Raw genomic sequence first — 26,039 nt, forward strand, 5'->3', positions numbered from 1 at the left:
TAAACAATAATAGCAGCTCTTTGAGAATATTGCATATGATGAGAAGGTGACCTCAAAGTCTAGAACCATGCTGTATGGAGGGGGAGGGGAGTCAGGAGGGGGATGGGAGCGGGCCACATGAGCAAAAATGGGGGTTTGACTTGTTTTCCGGCTTGTCTCTTTCCCTCACTGGGACTATAAGAAATAATGTAGAATTATAGTGAGGTCTTTTTTTCCTTTAATATGTTTCACTATTATTTTTTTCTTTTTTTGGTTTTTGGCTGCAGCCACAAGCCTTGTGGGATCTTGTGGGATCTTTGTTCCCAGACCAGGGATTGAACCCCCGCCCTTGCAGTGAAAGTGCAGAGTCCTAACCATTGGATTGCAAGGGAATTTCCACTATGTTTCTTTTTTTATACTGCCTTCTCCTCTCCCTTACCAAAATGCTGCATTTGAAAATGTATCTTTTCTGTCTTATTTTATCTTACTTTCCATAACTGCTCTCTGTCCTCTGTTGGCAAGTTCTCTTGGACCTGTCTTGTGTGCAGGCGACAAGCACATATAAGTCAAAGCCTTTTTCCGCAAGTAAGGTTGGTTAAGCAGAGAAAAGACAGCAAGGTGTTTTGTTTCTCTGGAATCCTATGGGCTTGGAGGCACAATCTGGTGTACAGCAAGCCAGAGGGTCTGGAGTTAGCTGTGAAATCAGGTAAGTTACAAGTTCAGTACTAAACTGGGAGTCTGTTTGGGGCATCAAGGCTTAACATGGAGATTGTCATGAGCCTGAATCCCATGTTGGTTTCAGAACTCAGCAAGGGTCTTGAGGCTCCTTTGGCCAGAGTGTGACAGGCCTCAGGATTTCTTTGTAATAAGGAACAGAACAACTTGGAAACTACCGTAGCTTCTGTGGTTGTTTAGTCGCTAAGTCATGTCCAACTCTCTGCGACCTCATGGACTATAACCCACCAGGTTTCTCTGTCCATGGGATTTCCCAGGGAAGAATACTGGAGTGGGTTGCCATTTCCTTAGTAGTTAGCTAATTTGATGCTCCACAGTTTAGTTCTGGATCAGATATGAGTTGTTTCGGCTGGCCCTGTCCCAGAAGAAATTATAGAGGGTGTCTGCGAAGTAGTATGAGGCGTTACCAACCCTCCAGAGAGAAAGTTGACTCCTAGCTGGGTGCTGCTCAGGCCAGCAGGACCTTTAGGCTTCCAAGGCTTTGTATGAGTAGCAGTATGGCCACCAAATAGTAAAAATCTTATTGTCCATATGAGGGAGAACATAATTAGATGATTGGAATATATAGATAATCAAAGTTCTCATTTATCTAACATTTTCGGTCTTTTCTTGCGAATGAAAAAACAAAAAATTTTCACTGGATGTTAATTAGAAACAGCATTGCAGACTTCCCTGGTGGTCCAGTGGTTAAGAATCAGCCTTGCAATGCAGGGGATGTGGGTTGCATCCCTAGTCAGGGAATGAAGATCCCACATGCTATAGAGCCACGAAGCCCGTGCTCTGCAACTACTGAGCCTTCGTGCCACAACTAGAGAGTCCATGAGCTGCAAGGCAAGATCCCTCATGATGCAGCAAAGATCTTGCATGATGCGACTAAGACCCAAAGCAACCAAAAAAATAAATAAACTTTTAAAAAAAGAAATAAGAAACAGCATTAAGCAGTTAACTTTATTTCCCTGCCCTTCCCACTTTCTAGTCTTAGTGGCAAGTTGGAAGGAAGAGGGAAGGGGCAAGATGCTTGAAATGATATATCATGTATTTGAACTCATCTGGAGAGTCTGAGCAACAGTGGTGTCTGATCCTCCCTCTCTTGGGTCTGCAGGTGTTCTAGAGAGACTCTTTTGGGTCTTTGGTGGCCATTACCCTCTAAGCACAGCTTAACATGGTAAGTTCCATGAGTCAGCAAATATCTGTACAGAGCCCACCTTAGAGACCAGGAAACCTGTATTCTAGTGTCTGATCTGCTATTAAGAAGCCACATAGGGGACTTCCCTGGTGGTCCATTGGCTAAGACTCCACGCTCCCAATGCAAGGGGTCCAGGTTCAATCGTAGTCAGGGAGTGTAGTGTAGTGTAGTGTCAGTCGCTCAGTCGTGTCCGACTTTTTGAGACCCCATGCACTTTAGCCCACCAGACTCCTCTGTCCATGGGATTCTCCAGGCAAGAATACTGATGTGGGTTGCCATTTCCTTCTCCACTAGTCGGGGAACTAGATCCCATATGCTATGTTAAGAGTTCGCGCGCTGCAACTAAAGACCCCACATACTGCACGGAAGATGAAAGATACTGTGTGCCTCAGCTAAGACCCTGAGCAGAAAATTTTTTTAAAAAGAAAAAAACATGTAGAGTTGGGGGAGAGGGGCAGGAGAGGAAGCTATGGGACTTCCCTCTCAGAGACTCAGTTTTCAATTATCTTTAAATGATAGGAGTGAACAATATATTTATAAGATTCCTCCTAGCACTGAAATTCTGTGATTCTGGCAGAGATTGTGTCATTTGGATTTGCTTCTCTGATTAAAATGTGTGTAGTTGCTTGAAAAGTATTTGGTTGATTGTATGTGAAGCTAGAGTCATGTCTTTTTCAGGTTGTCCCATTACCCTTTTGTCTGGTCTATCCTTCTTTTCCCTGCTCAGATAGGATGAAGTTTCTTTGCACTAACAGTGTCAGGAGCTGGAACTGGAGTTACATGTCTAGTTTAAAGAGCTATCCAAAGGTTTCTATTTCTACTGGCTTGAGGGCAAAAGAGGTTGTTGGGGGGCTTGCCTTTGGCCTCTGAGCCCAAGGGATTCCAAATGAATGCTCCGCAAAGGTAAGCCTGTATCATTCAGCTTTGTGCATTCATCCCCATAGCTTGTGCAAGGCAGACAGTGTTCAATAAAGAAATATTGTACCTGAGAATAAAATGGCATTGTCCTTTAGTTCCCTCCCCAAACCACTAGGTGTCGCCTCCACCTCAGAGAAACTAGGCCCCTCCTCTCCCTGCACACCCACCCTTCTCGCTCTACTCCGGGAGCTCTCAGCTTCTTGGAATTGTGATTGCTGGAGAAGTGGCCTGAAGCAGGAGATGCACTGTGGCTCTTGGGAGGGGGGAGGAAAATGGGTTGATGTGCATCTCCTTAATGACAATTTGAGGAAAACTCCCTAAGGTCCCATGGCAGTTCCTCCCAGCAACCATGATTTCATCCCTCCCAAGCTGGTCCTTGCAATCAGATCAGCTCCTCCAGATCTGAGGTATCTGGGGTGAGCCTTCTAGGCTGGATGCTTAGGAGGGAGGGTGGAACCCAAAGGGGACACAGTGGGCTTCCACTGCTGGAAATGTTCTGCTGAGTCAGTCCCTGAGCTTTTGTCGGGTGCGAGCCTGGGCCGTGAAGGAAGACAAAGAGAAGAGGCTGTTCTGGGGTCCTGCCCAGGAACAGATGGTGTGATGGAAGCCCAGTGGGCTGTGGTGGCCTCTGAGGACCCGGGAGGGCACAGACGGGGCGTAGGGCCAGGAAGAGAGATTGGAGAGTTAAGTCTTAAGGAAAAGGGAGACTCATGGACTTCGTAAGGACTCGGGAAAAATCGGTCCTTGGGACACCTTGGTCCTGGAGGGGCCTGTTCTTCCAGGGAGCAAGCATGTTTTGCTGGTAAAGAGGAGAGAGAGTTCGCAGCAGTGAGAAGGGTGGTGTGGCTCGCTAGGTGGAGGACAAGTGAGGATACCAAATACGTGGGGGTTCCAGACTTCTTCCTGAGGCTGGAGTGTCTGAGGGACTCGAGGAAATTGAGAAAGGAGACCCTAAGAAGAGCGGGATGTGCGAGGGCCGTGTAGACAGGCCCTGGCTCCTGGGAGTGACAAGGACAGCGCGCGCTGGGGTGGCCCGGGGGGCCCGGAGGAGACCGGGCAGGCCTCAAAGTGAGGGGACGCCCGGAACCTCGCCGGCCTGGGAGGCCCTTGCGCGGCGCCCCCTGGGTGGGTGTGAGACCTGTGAGGTCCCCGGGCGGCCGGGTAGGGGTTGGGGGGCGGAGGGGCGGGTTGGGGGAGACAGCAGGCGCCGGAGGGTGGGGCCGGGCGGGGGAGAAGGAGGGGCCGCGGGGAGGGGGCGGGGAAGGCGCGGGGCGGGGGCGGGCGGCTTGCCCGGGGAGTCGCACTCGGCCGCCGCCGGCGCAGCGAGCGGAGACGGCCGGGCCGCGGCGACCTGACCCGGACGAGCGGCGCGCCCGGGGGCCCAGGCAGGGGGCGGGAGGAAGCGCGGGGCTGCGCCGGCCACCCGGGCCCAGGAGAAGCGGAGCAGAGAGGAGCTGGGACACGGGCGGGGCCGCCGCAGCTCCGGATGGGACCAGCGCCCTGGGCCCGTTAGTCCAAGCAGGAGCTTCGGGAGAAGCCTTCTCAGGGAGATTCACCCCTGCCTTCCCTCCCCTCCGGCCCAGGCCTCGCTTCGCTCCCCGCCGCCCATGGTCCCAGTCCTTCCGCCGCGCCAGCCCCCTCCCACCTTACCCCCCTGGTCCTCCTTTCCGCAGCTCTCTGCCCTCCTAGCCCCTTCGGCCGTGAGGTGCCCCCCAGGCCTTCTCTTTGTACCAGCCTGTCCCCCACCCCCACCCCATCCCAGTCTCGGATCCCCTTTTGCTCCTCAGCTTCAGATTCATCAGCCGACTTCACCCCTCACTGTCCACATCCCAGTCACAGGCCCCCTCGGTCCCGCCGTCCTCCTGCCACCCTACCCTTAGTCCTCCTCAGTCCCTGCCCTGGGCTGCTGGACCCAGTCCTCACCCGCTCCCTCCTTTTCCTCGCCCATCCCTGCCCCTCTCCTGTGTCCCAACCCTCCTGGCTCATCATCACTTCTCTTCTGGCGGTCTTCCCCTGGTTCCAGGCTGGGTGGTGCTGGTGTCTCTCCCGTAGGCCCGCCTGGCCCCGGGTTCTGGGGGCGGTGGGGCCGCTGCTTTCTCCCCATGGCACTGCCATCTCTCCTGCTGGTGGTGGCAGCCCTGGCAGGTGGGGTGCGTCCTCCCGGGGCGCGCAACCTGACGCTGGCGGTGGTGCTGCCCGAACACAACCTGAGCTATGCCTGGGCCTGGCCACGGGTGGGTCCCGCTGTGGCCCTTGCCATGGAGGCACTGGGCCGGGCGCTGCCCGTGGACCTCCGCTTTGTCAGCTCTGAGCTGGACGGCGCCTGCTCTGAGTACCTGGCCCCTCTGCGCGCTGTGGATCTCAAGTTGTACCATGACCCCGACCTTCTGTTGGGCCCGGGTTGCGTGTACCCCGCTGCCTCTGTGGCTCGCTTTGCTTCACACTGGCGCCTTCCCCTGCTGACCGCGGGTGCTGTGGCCTCTGGTTTTTCGGCTAAGAGTGAGCATTACCGAACCCTGGTGCGCACTGGCCCCTCTGCTCCCAAGCTGGGTGAGTTTGTAGTGACGCTCCACGGGCACTTCAATTGGACTGCCCGTGCTGCCTTGCTGTATCTGGATGCTCGCACAGATGACCGGCCTCACTACTTCACCATCGAGGGAGTCTTTGAGGCCCTGCAGGGCAGCAACCTCAGTGTACAGCACCAGGTGTATGCCCGTGAGCCGGGGGGCCCTGAGCAGGCTACCCACTTCATCCGGGCCAACGGGCGCAGTGAGTGTGGCCCGGGCTGTGTTAGGGCTAGGGGAGGAGGGTTGCGGTGTCCCTGGGGCTCAGCACTGGGAGGCTGTAGATGTAGATGGGTGTTGAGGAACTGATGGTGGTGGTTGGGATCAAGAAGCAGACATGGATGGAGCCCCTGGGAGAGGCCCGAGGCATTGTATTGGGCGGGGGTGGGGGGGTGGCATTGCTGGTGGCCGTTCATAGGTAGTGTGAACAGGAAATAAGATAGCATGGAGGGTGAAGCTTGGGTCAGGGAGAGTATGGGGTTGGGGGACGTTGAATCTGGAGAGCAATGTGAGTGCCCTGGAGTAGTGAATGTAGTTGATGGTCACTCCAAAATGTGTGCCTGTCTGTGAGCAGAGACTTCTCAGACTGGGCTGCCAAGACCCCTTGGAGGCATAAGAAGAGTGAGGACTCTGTTAATGGGCTTTGAGGTACAGCAGATTTGGTGGGGAAAGACAGGTAAAGCTCATACTGAGAGAAATTCTGAGCAATCAGTGCCTTTGAGCCTAGGGAGAGGCAGGGCAGAGTGGGGGAGTGAGGAGGTCTGGGTGGGGAGCAGAAGGCAGCGCTCTGGGAAGGGGAGGGGCTCGAGGGATAGCTCCCTTCCTTTGGAGTCTGGACTCAGGCTCTGACTTCTGCCAGATGGTCCTTATGGCCCCAGGGTACTTATGACATAGACTCCCAAGGGGAGGGATGGGGCACATCTGGTGGGTGGTTGATAGGTTCGGGCCTCTATTCCTTGCTAAGCGTGGAAATGCAGACGGTCAGAAAGGGGGCTGTTGAGGGTCCCGGCCCCTCTCTCAGGGGCCCCTCTGTCATGTACCTGCCGCAGTTGTGTACATCTGTGGCCCTCTGGAGATGCTGCATGAGATCCTGCTGCAGGCCCAGAGGGAGAACCTGACCAACGGGGACTACGTCTTCTTTTACCTGGATGTCTTTGGGGAGAGTCTCCGTGCAGGCCCCACACGCTCCATGGGCCGGCCCTGGCAGGATAATCGCACCCGGGAACAGGCCCAGGCCCTCAGAGAAGCATTTCAGGTATCATTTGAACCAAACTTGAAGGAAGGGGGAGAGGAACTTTTGGGGGATTCTCTTTCTCTCACAAGACCCCACAGAAGCCCCAGCAATAGGGGAGAATTGTAAACTATAGGGGTGAAATGGGCAGAGGATTTTCTAGCTTAGTCTCACCTTTGTGGCTCTTTCTCAGTGAGTCTGCCAAGGCCACCTCTTAAGATCTTGGAATGGCTGGCTTTCCTAAGTACCAATGGTAGATATACTGTCAGGGAGAAATGTTTAGGAGAAGATTTAGTCCCAGCCCCTGGGAGGGCTTCCACCCTTTCTGAAGAGGTGAGGCATGATTGCAGTACAGTTAGATATAAGTATGAGATAGGATGTGATTATGGGTCCTGGAAGAGATGCTAAGAACTTGAGTGGTTCAGAGGAGAGAGTCACTGTGGGATGGGTTTAGGGATGGCTTTTATAAAGGAAGCAAGACTCTATTGTGACTTTAAAGACAGATGTTGTTTTCCTAGTCAGAGTGGGAAAGAGGATCTAGGCGGCTAAGAGAAAAAGACAGAAATGGACCTGTTTGGGGGTCCAAGGCAAACTGACCTGACAAGAAAGAGTGGTTCACTTGGGGCAGATTATAAGAAATAATGTTGCAGGGGTAGCCTCAGCTTAAGAAGAGCCCTGAACCTAAGACTGAGGTGCTTGGACTTGAATGGCTGAGTTTTCGAGGTTGGTTGGTTTGTTTGTTTTTTTGTGATGAGAAGTATACTGACAGAATTCAGGTTGGATTGGAAGAGGAGAAGATGGGAGGCAGTGAGACCACCTGTATGTGCTAGCCTAGAATGCGGCCTAGAGGTATGGGCTTGAGCTGTGGTAAGGATGCATGTTTGCTCATTTGTGTCTGACTCTTTGCAACCCCATGGACTGTGGCCCGCTAGGTTCCTCTGTCCACAGGGTTTTCCAGGCAGGAATACTGGAGTGAGTTGCCATTTCCTTCTCCAGGGGGTGTTGATGATAGCAGGAATGAAAAGAAATGGATGTGAGAAACAACTTGTAGGGAGAAGTGACATGACTCTGTTCACTTCTCTGCTCAAAACTTTAAATGACTGATTTCCTACTGAATGAAGTCCTGACTCCTTATCATGACCTTTAAGATTTTCTACAGTCTGTTCTCAACCCACTTTTAAAATCTTACTTTCCAGTACTGCTGAGTATGTCAGCGGCTAAACCTCTCTCAAATCCGCGACCAAACGCTGCCCCCCATCTTTATGCTCTCTGCTCCTTCTGTTCACAGTACTCTTCCTCCCTTCACCCCAAATCTCTGCCTCTTAAAATCATACCCATGAATTGCTCCCCTCTTCTTCCACCAATTTTTCACCGATTTGTGTGCATAAGTATTTTTTTTTACTTATTTATGCATATCCCTCCTTTTCCCAAAAGGATTTGAGGTGGCATATGGGATAACCTTAAGGTCCTTTCAACCCTTAGATTGTTTGACTCTAAGTAGGTATGTATAAGTGCTGGACTTGTTTGGCCACCTTCTCCAGTAAGTGAGGTTTTATATGACTGTTTGTTGTTTTTTTTTTTAATTGGAGGATGGTTGCTTACGATATTTGTGTTGGTTTCTGCCACACATCAGTAGGAATCAGCCACAGGCATACATATGTGCCCTCCCTCCTGAGACCCCCTCCCATCTCCCTCCTCAGCTCACCCCTCCAGGTTGTCACTGAGCACTGGGTTGAGCTCCCTGTGGCTGTGGTGTGATTTTGTATTTGGTTGCATCTGACTATGAATGACACATCTGTTTGCCCTCCTGAGTCTGTGACTGTCACACGTGAACACAGGCAGTGACAGGACAGGCTTTGTTGATGCTGTAACTTTTGCCTAAAATGACCTTCTCACCTTTTGTCTGTCTGAATAAGGCATTCTTTAGGACTCAGATCAGTTATCTTCCCTTCTAGAAACAATCCCTGAATCCTCAGGCTGGACCGGATTTCCCACTCTTGTGTCTAACTGTCTCCTCTGGAAGTTACTATTCAGTCAATGTTTGAGTCACCTGAAGACTGACTCATTCTATTCGAGTTTACTGAGCACCTGTTACGTCCCAGTTGCTGTGCTAGGTACTAGTATACAGCAGAGAACATGACAGATATAGTCCCTGCCTTTTTGGAGTCCACATTCAGTAGAGTAGACCAACATAAACAAATAAGCAATAATACTAGTACAGAACAAATTGTGATGTGGTATGGTACTTTAAAAAAAAAAAAGAATGGAGTGGTTTGAGAAGAGAGTAATAAGGGAATTGTGCTTTCGCTACCGTGGTCAAGGAAGGTCTCCCTGACCCTCCCATATGGGAAGACTCCACAGCCTTCTGGGCCACATTTTCTTTGTTGAGGGAACATCTGTCTCTCTTGTGGGAGAATTCCTATCAGCCAAGAGGCCCCAGCACTTAGGATAGGGGAGGAGGGATATAGTCCACTAACAATTAGTTACTGACAATTGGTCTTTCAACATTGTGGGAAGTGGGGACACCCACCCCTCCATGCAGTCAAAAATCTGAGCATCACTTTACAGTCGGGCCTTCCCATCAGAAGTTCCACATCTGTGGATTCAGCCGACCATGGATCATACAGTACCATGGTCTGTGTTTACTGGAAAAAAAAAAGCTGCATTATCAGTGGACCCATGCTGATACCTGAGTTCATACCCATGTTGCTCAAGGGCCGACTATAAATTAATTCTCAGCTCTCCCACTCACTGTAGGCATTATTAAGACAGAAAAGCAAAGAGAGAGGTTTTGCTACAGTATAAGAGAAGGGACAGTCAAGAACATGCCAATGGGAAAATCAAGGTGGTGAGGTGGGGAGAGAGGGTGATGGGGTATCCTCTGACAAAGCTCTTCTTAGCCTTTTCTGATCCTGAAGCCGGGCAGGGGGTTAGGGAGATTGTGTGGTCAGTTTCAGACAAGGATGAAAGAGCAGAGAGGCCACACCCTAGACATACCTGGTCCACTGTGGTCCTGGACCGGGCTAACCTGGAAAAGGCGGCAGCAGAGGTGAGGAGCCCCATATACAGATATCCACGGCTTTCCAGGCGGGTGTCATGCCCAAGGAAAAGGTCCCGGCTCATGCTAGATACTAGCTAGAGTGGGGGAGAAGACCCTAAAATTAAGTATGTTGCTATAATTTTTAAATGTCATTAAACCGTAGCTGCTAGAGGGCAGGGATCATGCCTAACTGTGTAGTCCATGTGCCCAGCACGTGTTTACTGAGTTAAATCAAGGTGTGTGTTGGGAAGAGGGGGACAGAGTCAGGAATTGTTCTAGAGAGGAGTAGAGCTGGCAGATACTATAAACCGAGATGATCAGTCAGGAGAGGGGAAAATAAGTAGATACAGTGGAACTAAACAAATGACTCAGCTCTAAGGACCCAGAGCCTCTGTCTGGACATTTTAGAACATTAGACAGACTGGCCCAGAAACCCAGGCAGAAGCCACCACCTAGGTGACCAGCATGAGACTGAGTTACAGAGGGGGTACTCCAGCATCTAGAATGGAAGTTAGCACTAAACCAAGGGCTGTGTCGGGCAGCATCTCTTCTGGAGACCACCATTCTGTCCGTTGATCGGGGTTAGGTGTGGGTGGGCCCACAGGCTGAGCCAGGTGTCTGCTGCCCTTCCACATTTCCTGGGTGCCCTTCTGGCTTCCATCACTGCTGCACTCATTTTTGGCAGCCTTTGCTTGCCTTTTTTTTTTTCCACCTGGGGTCCCCTATGAAATGGGACACAATGACCTACCTTTACCTTCTCTCTAGCCCCTGAGCAAAAACAGCAATTCTTTGGAGGTTCTTCTGCTTCTCTCTCTCTTTTTTAGTAGCTAGTAACCACAGCAGAAGAGTCTAGCATAGCAGTTTTCAATGTGTGGTCTTGGGATCCTGGGGGCCCCTGGAATCCTTTTATGGGGACCATGAGGTCAAAACTATTTTAAAAATACTGAGATGTTATTTGCCTCTGTCACTCTCATTCTTCCATGATTGTACAGTGGAGTTTTCCAGAGGCTACGTGATGTGAGATGATGTCATCACTCTGGCAGCTATAGAAGGTGTGCTTGTGTATTCTTGTGCTTTAAAACTTTGTCAGTTTTATTTCTCCTATGGTAAATATTGATAGATGTAATCCAAATTACGGACTCCTTGGAGTCCTCCGTAATTTCTAGTAGTAAGGGGTTGTGAGACCAAAAAAATTTGAGAACTGCTGGTCTAGCAAACAAACAAACCTAGGGAATTACTTTTTAAAAAGCACTGGAAATCTATTATCAACATTTGTATTGAAATGTAAATTGTGTGAAGCCTGATCTTTTCAAGTTTCTTTTTGTAATGTTTAAGCATTTTATTTATTTATTTATTTATTTTGCTGTGCTGGGTCTTCATTGCTGCGTGTGGGCTTTCTCTAGTTGTGGTGAGTCAGGGCTACGGTTGTTGCAGTGTGTGGGCTTCTCATTGCAATGGTTTCTCTTGCTGTGGAGCACGGGCCCTAGAGCGTAGGCTCTGCAGTTGCGGTGCATGGACTCAGTTGCTCTGTGGGGTCTTCTCGGACCAGGGCTCAAACCTGTATCTTTTGCACTGGCAGGTGGATTCTTAACAACTGGACCACCAGGGAAGTCCCTCGAGTCTTTTAACTAACTTTTTGCACTGTCAACCATATCCTACCTTTCTATTTTTATTTTATTCATTGAGTAAGTGTTCCTGAATGAACCCTTCCAGCCCCACCCTCAGTCTCCCTCTCCTTTTTAATTCTGCCTGACAATGGGAGAGTATTAGCAATGTGTGGTCAAGCATCCACACGCTCCAGTAAGAATAATTACCTCAGTAGGCAAACTCTAGTCTATATATTGAATATGTGTTATAAACTGACTTCACTATTTCGTACCTGGAGTGAATTGATCTAGAATAGATCATAAGTAATATATCTAGTATCTCTACAGTACTTTAGGGATTAAAGACATGGATTAACACAATTGTTAGAAATGACTAGTTTTAATCTATCATTTCACAAAATATATTGATCTAAAGTCTTTCCCCAAAGTTGCCATGCCAGTTTTCTGACCAAGGCAGAGAGGCTAGTGATTGTGGAGGCCTGAGGTGCAGGCCGAGGCCGGGAAGGGGGAAGTGTGGGAGGGCAGTGGGAGCCAGGCAGGCACCCCCGTGGAAGACAGAGAAATGCTGACCGTGGCCAGTGAGAAGTGTGCACAGCTGAGACCACATGTGTCACTGGCTTACCTGTGAGGTGTGTGTGGGCATGGGACCGTGTGCTTTCCTTGTGACTCATGACTTGTGGGACTAGGCTGGTATGCAGGGCAGTACTGCATATAGTGGGTGTTCTACACACGTTAAAGGAATGGGCTCGTGGCTTTTTCCATCTTTTTACAGATGGAATCACTGTATCACAAGTATTTCCCCCACTTGTCATAGGACCTGAAATCTCTTTAACTCACTGGGTGGAAGCACTGGGCCAACATTCTGCTGATAGTATTAGCAGTATTAACACCAGGAGAGGCGCTGTTGCTCAGGGTTGTCCTTGCTGGTAACAGGTACCCAGAAAGGAAGGGACCGAGGAGCCTTGAAGGATAGTAGGGGCTTCAGGAAGATGAAGAGGCCATTTGGGGGATGGAGTTGACTTTGTCTGTTTCTTAGTCTCCACATTCCCGGAACCATCCGTAAACAGATGGTTCTATCTACCTTGTATGGAGGAGTGCCAGCCCTTCTCCCAGATGTATTAAACACACACACAGTGTTTAGTATCCTCTCAGCCTTCAGGGTCACCCATGTACATTTTATATCATGTGTATTTCACCACGTTTCTCTCTCCTGCTTCCTCTCTTCCCCTAATTCCCATCTTGAATCCTTTTCACTCTCCCATGTGCTGTGGGTCCAGACGGTATTGGTCATCACATACCGAGAACCCCCGAATCCTGAGTACCAGGAATTCCAGAATCGTCTTCTGATTAGAGCACGGGAAGATTTTGGTGTGGAGCTGGCCCCTTCCTTGGTAAGCAGATCTCTCTCTCCCTGAGAGTCAGGCCAGGCTTTGAGGAAAGGCTCTTCTCCCTAACTCAGAATACAGCCTTGGCCACAGGGCCAGCCCTACTGTGGGGGGCTTCCATCTGGGTTTTTCCCTTCTGCCCTAGTGAGGCAGGGATGGCCCCTTAGTTATGGGAGGAGGGAAGAAAACAAACCAGGAGGAGGAGAAGAAGGAGATCTCAGAGATGGGAGGGGGGCTGGAGAAGGGGCCTGGCAGGACCTTTGGAGAGCACTGCTGAAGTTACCACCCCCAGATGAACCTCATTGCTGGCTGCTTCTATGATGGGATCCTTCTGTACGCCGAAGTCCTGAACGAGACCATACAGGAGGGAGGCACCCGGGAAGACGGACTTCGAATTGTTGAGAAGATGCAAGGACGAAGATACCGTGGTAATGGAGAGGGTCAGATGAGGGCCAGAGCGCTGCTTTCAGGCTCAGGAGTGGAGTGGGCAGAGGCAAACACAGACACCAGGGGCAGGAGAGAGAGTTAGCTGGGGTCAGAGCACCCGGCTGAGGTGGACACATGCTAAGAATGGGGGCAGGGACGGACCGCCAGGTAACTAGAGGGCTTGGGAAGATAGGATAGGGACCAAGGGCAGATCTCCAAGTAAGGGGTGCTCCTTTCTGTCTTAGGTGTAACTGGACTGGTCGTTATGGACAAGAACAATGACCGGGAGACTGATTTTGTCCTGTGGGCCATGGGAGACCTGGTTTCCGGGGACTTTCAGGTGATGGGGGAGGAGGCAGGGAAGAGAGTGTGGGGCCCACAAACCCAGCTTTTAGGGTCCTTTTGGGGGCAGAACCAAAGGCACTTGAGGCAGGGCCTTACTTTCTCTCCTGGAGCTGCATGATGGTGGTGGGGGGAGCGGCAGGTTGGGGAGAAAAGCAGCCAAGTAGCTGGGTGTGGGGCGAGGAGGCTGGTGGGAGCAGGCCTGTGGGCCCCGTTCTCTCCATCCTCACAGCCTGCAGCCCACTACTCGGGAGCCGAGAAGCAGATTTGGTGGACAGGACGGCCCATTCCCTGGGTGAAGGGGGCCCCACCCCTGGACAATCCCCCCTGTGCCTTTGACATGGACGACCCATCCTGTGATAAAAGTGGGTGTGTGCAGGGACTGGGAGCAGCCCTTCCCCCCTTTGCTTTCCTTTCTCTTATTCCTCCTCATGCCCCGCTGCCCCTGACTCTTAGCTCTGTTTCATCTCGTCTCCTCTACCCTCTCCCTCCTCTCTACCTTGAGATGGGTCTGCTCCCTGCACCTAAGAGCATCGCCCCCTTCTGGCTCACAAGGCCACACACAGTCTTTCTCAGGGTCCCCCTCTCCCCTTCAGCTCCACTTTCAACTCTGGCAATTGTGGCACTGGGCACAGGAATCACCTTCATCATGTTTGGTGTTTCCAGCTTCCTCATTTTCCGGTGAGTTCTGAGCTTTGCGCTGACAGGCTCCCTTAGCTGTAACTCCGTCGTCTCTAACCTTTCTTGTCATTTGTCTTTTAGCCTTGGTCTTGTTTCCCCACCCCGACTTTGGTTCTAGACTGGGTACACTAGTCTAGAATTAGTGATTTTGAGTGGGGTCTTCTATGGGCAAAGGTGAACTTTCCATGGATGCTACCATGGCACTAGTGGTAGAGAACCCACCTGCCAATGCAGGAGACATAAGAGATGTGGGTTCGATCCCCTGGAGGAGGGTATGGCTACCCACTCCACTGTTCTTGCCTTGAGAATTCCATGGACAGAGGAGCCTGGTGGGCTGTAGTCCATAGGGTTGCAAAGAGTCGGGCAGCATTTTAAGAAGGTACTTTATTTTCAGCCTCTGTGTTTTTACATAAGCACAGGGCTTGTGTCCGACCCACAGAGAGTGCTTCACTCTCTCTCTGACCTGTCTCTCGGTGTGACAACTGCAGCCTCAAGAGCTGCCGGGAAGCCCCCACCACCCTGCAGCTGGCTTCTGGGGTGGCAGGATCGGGCTTGCCAGTCAGCTGAGGGGTGCAGTCCTTACAGAAAACTGATGCTGGAGAAGGAGCTGGCCAGCATGTTGTGGCGCATCCGCTGGGAAGAGCTGCAGTTCGGCAATTCAGAGCGATGCCACAAGGGTGCAGGCAGTCGCCTCACGCTGTCGTTGGTGAGCCCTCCTCTCAGCTGCCCCTCCGCTTCCCTCTGAGTGCCTGTCCTTTCGTACCCTGGACCTTTCCCAGCACATCAGCCTGTAATGATAGCGCCTGCACCACCACACCATCTAATGTTCCTTTCATCCTTCCGCCTCCATGTTGCCCTTGGCCCCAGCGGGGATCCAGTTACGGCTCGCTCATGACAGCCCATGGGAAATACCAGATCTTTGCCAACACCGGTCACTTCAAGGTGAACAGTCATCCGCTTATTCTGGTTCCCACCATTTCATCCTGTCTCATCCTCATCTTTCACCTCTTCCTGTGACCCTCTGCCCCTTGTCAGCCTCCTCTCTCTGTCTGGCTGAGCTCCTGGGTCCTCCCACAGTTCTCTAGTCTTTCCCAGCACCCAGAGGCTCCTTCAGAGATTCATGTTCCTCTTCCCCTTTCACCCCTACCCTCAGGGAAACGTTGTGGCCATCAAGCATGTGAATAAGAAGCGCATCGAGCTGACCCGGCAGGTTCTGTTTGAACTCAAACATGTAAGTCATGGTGTATGGGTTGAGGGCCCAGGATAGACATGGATGTGGAAGGGGAAGGAGAGGACTAGGGAATAGTAATACTGGCTGGGAGGGCAAGTGGGTCATTTATAAATAACTTTGAGTTGTGAGTACAATTAAGAGAAAGGTCCTTTCCTGTAGTGGTAGATTTCTGTATCTAATTTTTAGCTCTTTGAATTCTCTTTTCTTCCTTTTTTTTTTTCTTTTGGCTAGATGAGAGATGTTCAGTTTAACCATCTCACTCGCTTCATTGGTGCCTGCATAGACCCTCCCAACATTTGCATTGTCACCGAGTATTGTCCTCGTGGGAGTTTACAGGTGTGGGATCTAGGTGGGGATTATGGGGGCAAGGGAGATAGACCCAAAATTACATCAACTGTGCAGGTGACAGTGGGGCAAGGATAGTCACATCACCTATTCCATGTCACCTACCAGGATATTCTGGAAAATGACAGCATCAACCTGGACTGGATGTTTCGTTATTCACTCATTAATGACCTTGTTAAGGTGAGTCTTCCCCACTCCTTGAGTTCATCCACTTTAATAATGCCTCCTTTTTTCTGTCTTTGCTTAGGATTTCTCTTCCTGGTCCTCTAAAAATTCCATTCTCTCCACTTCCCCTTATTCTGAAGATTGGCTAATAATGGGTAAACAAGGGATCTGGGGCTTTCAATTGGGAGGAATGAGTTTTATTTGCCACAAAGAGTCTTCATAGCAAATTTTTGTTTTCCTACACTAGACACCTCAAATCTCTCTCCATCATCCTTTTATTTTTTTTAACCTCCAAGAGTTTACATTAAAATCTCTTAGCAGGGAAAAATGAATGGGGTCTCCAAACATACTTATCTTCTGGGTTTTTTACCCTCATTTTTCTCTGTCATTTACCCTCTAGCCAATATGTGGCATATCTGCTCTTTTGTTCAGAAAAACTGAAATTCAAAAAGAACATTTTACTAAGTAAATGTAAAGTTTAAATTTACATTAAAAAAGTAAGTTTTACTTACTTCTCTAAATAAAACTGAGAAGCCAAGGAAAACGATGCTGATCATTTGGTATCTTCTAAGATACTGCTGCTGCTGCTGCTGCTAAGTTGCTTCAGTCGTGTCTGCCTCTGAGACCCCAGAGACGGCAGCCCACCAGGCTCCCCCGTCCCTGGGATTCTCCAGGCAAGAACACAGGAGTGGGTTGCCATTTCCTTCTCCAATGCATGAAAGTGAAAAGTGAAAAGTGAAAGTGAAGTCGCTCAGTTGTGTCCGACTCCTAGTGACCCCATAGACTGCAGCCTACCAGGCTCCTCCGTCCATGGGATTTTCCAGGCAAGAGTACTGGAGTGGGTTGCCATTGCCTTGTCCATTTAAGATACTAGGCTTCAGCTATTTTCAAGTGACCCAGAGATCCATGGATTTGTGGAGATCTAAATTTGCATCTCAGAGAAGGCAATGGCACCCCACTCCAGTACTTTTGCCTAGAAAATCCCATGGATGGAGGAGCCTGGTAGGCTGCAGTCCATGGGGTCACTGGGAGCTGGACATGACTGAGCGACTTCACTTTCACTTTTCACTTTCATGCACTGGAGAAGGAAATGGCAACCCACTCCAGTGTTCTTGCCTGGAGAATCCCAGGGACGGGGGAGCCTGGTGGGCTGCCGTCTATGGGGTTGCACAGAGTCGGACACGACTGAATCGACGCAGCAGCAGCAGCAAATTTGCATCTTGCACAGGTGTTTAGAAGCAAGTCCCTGGGTCAGTGAGCTAGCCTAGTGGATCACCTGTACCACACCTGATCTGGCTTTGGTTAATCTGATGAGTTCTAATGAAGTTATTTTAAAAATTTTGTGTGTAATGTAAAGTTTGCCATTACATGAGAGAGAAATTATTAGGTCACGATGTGGTGCTCAACTGGAGATGTGATGATAAATTATAAGAAAAACATGACTCTTAAGAGAACAATGATTTGATGGAAAGGTGATTTATAACAAATCCAGAAGCCTAATCATATCTATATTCACAAATTTGGAGATTTCCAAAGGTTTGTTGATGTCAAGATGAAACAAATAAGAAGAAAGAGTTCACAGAGACTAGAGTTTTGAATTGTTTAGGCCCAATGCTAAACATTTAGAGGAGTTTTGGTTAGCACTGTATCCTTTTTTTATTCCACCCAAACTGACTTCCCAGGGGAAGCATCACTCTATCCTCTTAGGACCTGCCTTAAGAGTCCTTCACAGGCAAAGGTTCTCTCCTCTCTGGCCCTGTTGGGTCAGAAGTTTCAGGCTTCTGCATTGATTTGGCAGCTACCTCCTACCTTGGTCCATTTTCCAGGGTTTTTAAAAAAAATTATTTATGTCTTTATTTTTGGTTGTGCTAGGTCTTCACTGCTGCATGTGGGCTTTCTCTAGTTGCCGTAAGCAGGGGCTACTCTTCATTGCAGTGCATGGGCTTCTCATTGCAGTAGCTTCTCTTGTTGTAGGGCCCAGGCTCTGGTGCTCAGGTTTCAGTAGTTGTGGTTCACAGGCTTACTTGCTCTGGGTCACGTGGGATCTTCCTGTACCAGGGATTGAACCTGTGTCCCCTGCATTGGCAGGCAGATTCCCATCCACTATGCCACCAGGGAAGTCCTAGGTTTTCCTAATTTACCATCTTCTCCACTTTCTCTCTGGTACGCATTCCCTCTAGATCACTTTTCTTCTCCATCTCGACCTGCCTGCCTGTTTATGATTATATGTTAAAGTTTCCAACTGGCTTATCTTCCTTGGTGCATCTAGGTAGTCTTAATACCTGGATCTCAAAGCACGCCTTCCTGAGCAGTGGCCAAGCATTTGAGGCCATCATGGGTGTAGTATTCTTGGAGTTCACCCTCATAATTCTGTTCCCTTCATTACTCGGAAGACAAACTGCCCTTTCCAGGGTAATAGCTGATAGCTCCCCTTGTCCCTCTTCTTATGTATGTCTCCTGTCCCTGGTGCTTAGGCGCTGATATACTGCTTAAGGTACCAGGAAGAGATGGTGGTGGTTTAGTTGCTAAGTTGTGTCGGACTCTTGCAACCCTATGGACTATAGCCTGCCAGGCTCTCTGTCCATGGGATTTCCCAGGCAAGAATACTAGAGTGAGTTGCCATGCCCTCCTCCAGGGGATCTTCCCAACTCAGGGATCAAACCCAGGTCTCTTGCATTGTAGGTGGATTCTTTACCATCTGAGCCACCAGGGAAGCCCATGGAAGAGATGACTCTCCTATTTTTGCCTGCTTCGAGTGGAAACTGTACAAATGATGCCTTTCAAAATTAGCATATTGTTTTTATGGCCCTGAGATCTTTAGACAGCTAGCTAATGCCCATCTCGTGGAGAGGGGGTATCCTAAGCCAGATATGATCCAATCCTATGACTTGATCTGTATCCTGCAGGGCATGGCCTTTCTCCATAACAGCATTATTGCATCCCATGGGAGTCTCAAGTCCTCAAACTGTGTGGTGGATAGTCGTTTCGTGCTCAAAATCACAGACTATGGCCTGGCCAGCTTCCGATCAACTGCTGAACCTGATGACAGCCATGCCCTCTATGCCAGTGAGGCCTTTCCCCACAACCCACTTCTGCATTGCCCTCCCCCGGCCCTGATCATTTCCACTTAGGGAGGGTGGGAGAGGGAGTTGGAGTGGCAGTACTGTGGCGAGTATTATGCGAATGAGCCCAGGTGGGCTTGGGGATTCCATCTTTGAGGACCTGGTTCCTTCTTTTCAGAGAAGCTGTGGACTGCCCCAGAACTGCTCAGTGGGAACCCCCTGCCAACCACAGGCATGCAGAAGGCTGATGTCTATAGCTTTGGGATCATCTTACAGGAGATAGCACTTCGCAGTGGGCCTTTCTACTTGGAGGGCCTGGATCTCAGCCCCAAAGGTAAGTCAATCTACTACCCGGCACTTCCCCTACCTGGAGGACCTTTTCTTCAACCAAGCCTTTGATCACCCTCAGAGATTGTCCAGAAGGTCCGGAATGGTCAGCGGCCTTATTTCCGGCCAAGTATTGACCGGACGCAACTGAATGAAGAGCTAGTTTTGCTGATGGAGCGATGTTGGGCCCAGGACCCAGCTGAACGACCAGACTTTGGACAGATTAAGGGCTTCATTCGCCGCTTTAACAAGTAAGAGGGCATGACGGGGCAGGGGCTCCCCAGGGATAGAGGCCTCATCAGTCTTAGTGGATGAGGTGGGGCTGGTGCGGCCAAGAGGGTAGGTGGGCTGGGTAGAAAGCCCTGGAGTCTTGACCATCTTGGAGCATGTACCATATCATGGCCTCCTTCCAGGGAAGGTGGCACCAGTATACTGGACAACCTCCTGTTGCGCATGGAGCAATATGCCAACAACCTGGAGAAGCTGGTGGAGGAGCGCACACAGGCCTACCTGGAGGAGAAACGCAAGGCTGAGGCTCTGCTCTACCAAATTCTACCCCAGTGAGACTTCTGACCCCTTCCTGAATTTTCCTTTGGTATCTGCTCTGTTGCTTTCTACCTCATCCAGCTCCTGACAACTCCCTTCCCAACCCTCAGAACCCTGCTTTGTCACATCTTTGCTACCGTGAACCCATTCTGGCTCTAGACCATGTTTTTCATTCTGTCTCCAAATGAGCTGTGCTGCCTTCTTCCTGGCCTCCTATCCCTTCTTCTTAGGATGCTGCTCTACCAGAGCTTCACTCCAGTGAGTGTAGGTAGAACAGTCCCATCTTAGGACATTTGGCCTGCAGCCCCAGGGATCCTCTTCCAACCCCCACCACGTGTCCACCCTATCTTGCTCTGGACTGTCAGGACTTCCCAGCCACCTTCCTTCTCCTCCCCTAGGCTCAGCTTTCATGTTAGAACCCATCTCTGCTCCAGCCATACACTCTTTTCCTCTCCCTTTGCCCCCTTCTCTGAGTCTGGCTTGGACTGTACCCTTGCCTCCTAGTTCAGTGGCAGAGCAGTTAAAACGGGGAGAGACTGTACAGGCTGAGGCCTTTGACAGCGTTACCATTTACTTCAGTGACATCGTTGGCTTCACAGCTTTGTCGGCAGAGAGCACCCCCATGCAGGTGAGAGACAGGTTAGGGGCCAGGGACGGGGTGGGGACCTAGGGAAGCTTAACTGGGGCATAGAGAAACTTGATAATAGGAAAGACTAGCTTGTTCTGGAGTTTCCATATCTTGCCACGGCTCGTGTGTTAAGAATTCTTAGAAAGTCAGGCACGGGTTTTGAGGCCTCTACTTTCCTATCCCTTTTAGGTGGTGACACTTCTTAACGATCTATATACATGCTTCGATGCCATAATTGACAACTTTGACGTCTACAAGGTGAGAGCTGGGACTGCCCTTCCACTGACACTCTAAAAACCAGTCTCCCCGAACCCCACGTGCCTTACCTGCCCCGTGGTCAGTTTTCCCGCTTGAGTCTCCAGCATTCCAGTGCTGGAGTGCCCTTTATAGACGACTGAGGCTCTGGCACTGTAGTTGTACATCCCAGTCTAATCTCTTGTGAATCCTTGAGGCTTCCCTAATCAGAACCATCACAAGATCTAGTCTGCCACTTTTTGCCTGAGGGTATGGTCAGAGTCTAGCCATCTTTTCTCTTCATCCCCTCGACATGGAGGGAGCATACAGGATGTGGGTATAGAATGATATATTGGGATGAAGGACAAGCTATGTAGTGAAAGCTTTTTGTTGAAGTCATTGAGTCATTTAGGGTAGGCTTTATGGTGCTTGGGAGTAAAAAATGATATGACTTTGTGGCTAACTGTGTGGCCTTGGGCAAGTAAGAGAAGCTCCTTGAGCCTCAGATATTTTATCTGTATGATGGGAATAATAGACTTATTGTGAATAAGTGCCTAACATTGTGTAGATAATAAATACCCACTTTTGTCCCTTCCCTTTGGATTCACTCTGCCATCTCTTATTTACCATAACGAAGAATTCCCATAAACCCTTTATTCGGATTTACCAATTGTTTGTATTTCCCATTTGCTTTATTAAAAAAAAACTATCTATATATCCATATAATTATTTTCTGAACCTTTTGCAAGTAAGTGGCAGACATAGTGCCCCTTCATTCCTAAATAAGTCTGTGTGTAGTCCCTAAAAACCAGGACCTTCTCTTACACAGCTTCAGTACAGTTAACAAAGCCAAGTGCCTGCTTTCTTTCCTTTGACACTTTGGGCTATGTAGGGCTTATTTCATTGGGCCTGCTTCTCCCAGATTCTCAGGACTGGGGCACTTATTTGGCAGTCACTGTCTGGCTTCCTGGCTGCCAGGATGACTCATAGTGGTACTCAGCTTGTCTCCTCTTACTCTTCCCCACGCCCATTGATACAGATAGAGATGACCTTTTTATCCCCCTCTCAATCAGGTAGAGACGATTGGAGATGCCTACATGGTGGTATCTGGTCTCCCAGGCAGAAATGGTCAGCGTCATGCCCCAGAAATTGCTCGTATGGCCCTGGCGTTACTGGATGCAGTTTCTTCCTTCCGCATCCGCCACCGACCCCATGACCAACTGCGGCTACGCATAGGGGTCCACACAGGTAGGGCTGATTCTCCCTCCTGCCCTCGTATCCACTTTCCCCAGGCTCTTCCAACCTGTTTCTTCTCACAGGGCCCGTCTGTGCTGGGGTCGTTGGCCTAAAGATGCCCCGCTATTGTCTCTTTGGAGACACGGTGAACACTGCTTCCCGAATGGAGTCTAACGGTCAAGGTGAGACATCAACCCTCAACCTCAGCCCCAGCCTCCATCTGGGTTGGCCTTTTCTTCTTTTCAGAGTTCCTCCAAATCTCTCAATTGGATAGACCGCAGTTCCTGATTTCCCCATCCTTGGACATATTTTGGTTCTAGTGCATGTGCCCTGGGAAGACTGAGACCCTCTGGAGGGATGGTGGTTGGATAAAGCTCTCCCTGATACTGCAGTTCTTTGGTTGCCTTTTCTTTAATTCCTCTTTCCATCATCTCTCTTGTCCTGCCCCAGCCCTGAAGATTCATGTCTCCTCTACCACCAAGGATGCCCTGGATGAGCTCGGATGCTTCCAGCTAGAGCTTCGAGGGGATGTGGAGATGAAGGTGATGGCAGGCCACAGGGAGGGAGTCATGGAAAGGGAGGATCAACGTGACTGTGGAGGCTGTGGGGGAAGAGAGGGAGGTACGAGGAATAACAGAAGAATCTGAATTATCTCTGCTCCCCCAATTCCAGGGAAAAGGAAAGATGCGAACTTATTGGCTCCTAGGAGAGCGGAAAGGACCTGCTGGGCTCCTATAAACCCTACTTCTTCCCAAGTCAGACAATCCCCTGCTGCTGGTACCTGGGTGGGCAGTAGCCATCATCTCTCCACACATCAGAAGTGGACATTGTCACATGAGATGGAAATCAACATGCATAAAACCCCCACCTTATATGGAAACTGTTGCCCTTTGCAGCTCAGTCTTGTACATATACCTGTTCCTCTCTGGCCTGGTCCCCTTCCTCCCTACCTTCTGTAAATATCTGTATCTAAACCAGAATATTTTGGCCAAATATAAAACAAACAAACAAAAACAGTTATGGGTAACATAGTCTGTGTTAGGGGCGGCTCCAAGGAAAGGTTCTGGGGTATGGATACAGTAACTCACAGAATCACTGAATCAGCAGTCTCAGGATAAGAGAGAACACTTTTTATGTAAAACCCTGTCACCAAGTACAGACCAATTCATTTCCTCCCCACCTCTCCAGTTCAGAGAGGAGATTCCATATTCCACATCTACTTCCCTCCTCAGCCCTTAGACAGGAGTAGTTCAACCCCCTCCACCACCCTGTCCCCCTCCCTGACAGGCAAGGGAAGATATTTCTCCCTGTTGGGAATAACTCTCAGGTTCAAAGGGCAACGGCTGCCCTAGAGACAAAGGCACAGGTGTTGAGAAACTGCAGTTCTTCCGGAACGGTGTGTCTAGTGTCCTGATGTTACTGACACCCTGGAGGAGTGCCAGAATGAGGACGGGGCCTGCTCTGCCCCAAGTGAGGACAGAACAGCCTCCTCCCCTCCTTTCACCCACTCCCAACAGCCGGTCACCCTCACACACCGGTAGCTGAGGTGCCCTCTCTAGCCAGAAGGTTTCAGGCTGCTCTGTATGGTAGTCGTGGATCTGTGAGGGAAATACTGCATAACTCTTGGCCTGAAGAGTTAACTCTTCAGCCTCTGGGCTGGCTGCTTTCCCACAGCCTGTCAGGACCCAGCTGTACAAGGGTGGGAGGTGGGGGTGACTGCGTTCTTACCTTTGTTGGGGCAGGAGGCCCTGCCTGCACCAGCTCCTTTTTGTAGTCGTGGTGTGTCACAGACTCGACCTCAGAGTCCTTCCTTGTGGGTTCCTGCTCTGCCTGCACCTCTTTACTACAGAGGCCTGGGGAGTGTCAAGGGCATTCTCCCCTGACTTTTGTCCTCCCCCTCCCCATTTCCCTTCACCCAGCCTCTCACCAGATTTGTTGGCGCAACAGCATCTCCAGTATGGCTTCACGCTTCCCTGGGGGAGGTCAGAGAATGGACAGAATAGAGGAGGATGCTTAAGAAACAGGCCCAGAAGAAACAAAGTTGGGGAAAGGAGGAAAAATTGGGTTTTGTCCTTATACCCCTCAGACAACCATAGGCCCACCTGATATTCATTTTTTTCTCTACTGAACTCATTCTTGCCCATTCTCTCATGTTTCATACCTCGAATTGGCTGACAGTGGCTTGTTGGGGGCTGGTATGAGTCTTTCTGGGTGGTGCAGGAGGACATGGGTGACTGTGGCTGCAGGGTCAGCAGTCCCCGGTGTCCGTGTCGGAAAAAGAAACTCTCAGAGCCATCCTGCATGACTGGGACTTGATCCAGGTAGTTGGTGGCTCTCTGTAGGCCCCAAGTTGAGTGACAATGATATCCTTCCTTGTACCTACCCCCATCAACTGGGGGCAGCCTTCAAGAAAAGGGAGCAGGTCAAACCTTAATACCTCCTCCTCCCAGTTGTAGAGAAGGCACTGGCCCCGTGGCAGTGTTTCACTGAGAACCGTACTCTTCCCTTCAACTTCGGGGGGCTTCCACAGCCCTCGGGCACCAGGTTCTGAGACTTTTAAAAATTTCCAGGATTGTTTCTGCGGCTCCCAGTGACAGTGGTGTTTGCAGCCGGTATAATTAGGGATAAGATCTCCCCTGGGGTTTCTGAAGCCTACAGGAGCAGAGAAGTTTAACCTAGGGCCATGGCCATGGCCTGGGCTATGCCTAGAATCAATAGCAGGACCAAGATCAGTGCCTTGACCAGAGCCACCGCCAGGACCCTGACCAGAGCCACCACCAGGACCAGGGCCGTGGCCAGGACCTCGACCAGAGCCACCGCCAGGGCTACCACCAGGACCAGAACTGGAGCTAGGTCCAGGGTCAGAGCTGGAGTCAGGACCAGGGTTAGAGCTGGAGCCAGGAACAGGGCCAGAACTGGAGCCAGGAATAGGGCTACGGCTAGAGCTAAGGTCATTTGTAGTATAGGGATTCCGAGCAACATGGGAAAAACAGGCAGGCTGAAAGCCGAGTCTCCCGTAGCTTATCTTGTGGGTAAATCTGGGTCCAGTGTAGCGCTCTGTCAGACTGTCAGAGGAGGGCTCCGTGAGCAGGTTCCCATGAGAGTAGGGGGCTGGGCTCTTTGTCCATAATGCAGCTGCTCTGGCAGTGGAGGCGGCTGTGGCAGCTGCTGAAGCTGCTGCGGTTGCAGCTACCAGGGCAGAGCTATGACGGCCATCCCAAGAAGAAAAGGGATCGGAACTGGACCCTAGTCCGTCCGAGCTGGGCTGTAAGTCTAAACATCTGGAAAAAAAAAAAAAAAATGAAAGCGGCAAAGCTGTCAGAAGCACAGCAGTCTGTTAACTTCCTTGTCCCCTTCCGCCCGCAGCCAGAGCTGTGGCTCTCACCGCGACTGCGATCTGTCAATAGACTCAGAGGTCTCCATCTTCCGACGCCAGCTACCGGGTTGCCATAGGGACGGCAAATCATGCCAGGAGACTGCGCAGAACTAGAGCTGGGCGGACGTGGAGGGTCAGGGTGTTGGCAAGTTCTCTGCGGGGCGGAAGTCTTAAACCCGCTGTGGTTTGGAATGGCTGCCTTCCGTCTGGATTCCCTTCCGCGTCAGCCCGGCTCTTAAAGTTCCGCTGGCCTCCATACCTAAGCAGAAATTTTTGAGGTTTTCTAAGGTGGTTCTATGGGGTCGCACAGAGTCCGACACGACTGAAGCGACTTAGCAGCAGCAGCAGCAGCAGCAAGGTGGTTCTTCCAGTCCAGCGTTTCTCATGATGTACTCTGCATATAAGTTAAATAAACAGGGTGACAATATACAGCCTTGACGTACTCTTTTTCCTATTTGGAACCAGTCTGTTGTTCCATGTCCAGTTCTAACTGTTGCTTCCTGACCTGCATATAGGTTTCTCAAGAGGCAGGTCAGGTGGTCTGGTATTCCCATCTCTTTCAGAATTTTCCAGTTTATTGTGATCCACACAGACAAAGGCTTTGGCATAGTCAATAAAGCAGAAATAGATGTTTTTCTGGAACTCTCTTGCTTTTTCCATGATCCAGCAGATGTTGGCAATTTGATCTCTGGTTCCTCTGCCTTTTCTAAAACCAGCTTGAGCATCAGGAAGTTCACGGTTCACGTATTGCTGAATCCTGGCTTGGAGAATTTTGAGCATTACTTTACTAGCATG

At 50.3% G+C, this 26,039-nt stretch overlaps 2 protein-coding genes across 4 annotated transcripts; one reads left to right on the plus strand and one right to left on the minus strand.

Annotated features, from left to right (window-relative positions):
- Window positions 1–4,147: 4,147 nt before the first annotated feature.
- NPR2 (natriuretic peptide receptor 2) lies at window positions 4,148–25,365 on the plus strand. 2 transcript variants are annotated; one of them, XM_055578494.1, is made up of 22 exons: window positions 4,148–5,587; window positions 6,432–6,637; window positions 12,538–12,651; window positions 12,938–13,073; window positions 13,317–13,411; window positions 13,646–13,778; window positions 14,010–14,094; window positions 14,680–14,800; window positions 14,962–15,036; window positions 15,248–15,325; window positions 15,557–15,661; window positions 15,779–15,850; window positions 18,742–18,901; window positions 19,076–19,231; window positions 19,307–19,475; window positions 19,638–19,784; window positions 20,275–20,398; window positions 20,588–20,656; window positions 21,706–21,880; window positions 21,952–22,050; window positions 22,319–22,410; window positions 25,235–25,365. In XM_055578494.1, exons 1-22 carry the CDS (start codon window positions 4,921–4,923, stop codon window positions 25,319–25,321), a joined length of 3,165 nt encoding a protein of 1,054 aa, XP_055434469.1. In that variant the 5' UTR covers window positions 4,148–4,920; the 3' UTR covers window positions 25,322–25,365. The 2 variants fall into 2 exon arrangements, with proteins under 2 accessions (XP_055434469.1, XP_055434470.1); XM_055578495.1 differs by lacking the exon at window positions 25,235–25,365 and adding an exon at window positions 22,541–22,817.
- SPAG8 (sperm associated antigen 8) lies at window positions 22,937–25,393 on the minus strand. Of its 2 annotated transcripts, XM_055578497.1 has the most exons (7): window positions 25,254–25,393; window positions 24,306–25,149; window positions 24,030–24,204; window positions 23,796–23,841; window positions 23,597–23,711; window positions 23,404–23,466; window positions 22,940–23,295 (listed from the first exon to the last, which is right to left on the minus strand). In XM_055578497.1, the coding sequence occupies exons 1-7, from the start codon at window positions 25,289–25,291 to the stop codon at window positions 23,119–23,121; spliced, it is 1,458 nt and encodes a 485-aa protein (XP_055434472.1). In that variant the 5' UTR covers window positions 25,292–25,393; the 3' UTR covers window positions 22,940–23,118. The 2 variants fall into 2 exon arrangements, with proteins under 2 accessions (XP_055434471.1, XP_055434472.1); XM_055578496.1 differs by having other exon boundaries at window positions 22,937–23,466.
- Between the last annotated feature and the right edge of the window lie 646 nt (window positions 25,394–26,039).

This window comes from Bubalus kerabau, chromosome 4 (assembly GCF_029407905.1).
Source record: "Bubalus kerabau isolate K-KA32 ecotype Philippines breed swamp buffalo chromosome 4, PCC_UOA_SB_1v2, whole genome shotgun sequence".
Lineage (NCBI taxonomy): Eukaryota > Metazoa > Chordata > Mammalia > Artiodactyla > Bovidae > Bubalus > Bubalus kerabau.

Excerpts from the sequence above, each read along its gene's own strand:
- NPR2 (XM_055578494.1), top strand. The coding sequence starts at position 4,921 with ATGGCACTGCCATCTCTCCTGCTGGTGGTGGCAGCCCTGGCAGGTGGG. Across the intron at positions 19,785-20,274 it reads CTCTACCAAATTCTACCCCA|TTCAGTGGCAGAGCAGTTAA; the intron begins GTGAGACTTCTG and ends CTTGCCTCCTAG. Across the intron at positions 21,881-21,951 it reads ACGCATAGGGGTCCACACAG|GGCCCGTCTGTGCTGGGGTC; the intron begins GTAGGGCTGATT and ends TTCTTCTCACAG.
- SPAG8 (XM_055578496.1), bottom strand. The coding sequence starts at position 25,291 with ATGGAGACCTCTGAGTCTATTGACAGATCGCAGTCGCG. Across the intron at positions 25,150-25,253 it reads ATTGACAGATCGCAGTCGCG|ATGTTTAGACTTACAGCCCA; the intron begins GTGAGAGCCACA and ends TTTTTTTTCCAG. Across the intron at positions 23,712-23,795 it reads CTGTTGCGCCAACAAATCTG|TAAAGAGGTGCAGGCAGAGC; the intron begins GTGAGAGGCTGG and ends AGGCCTCTGTAG.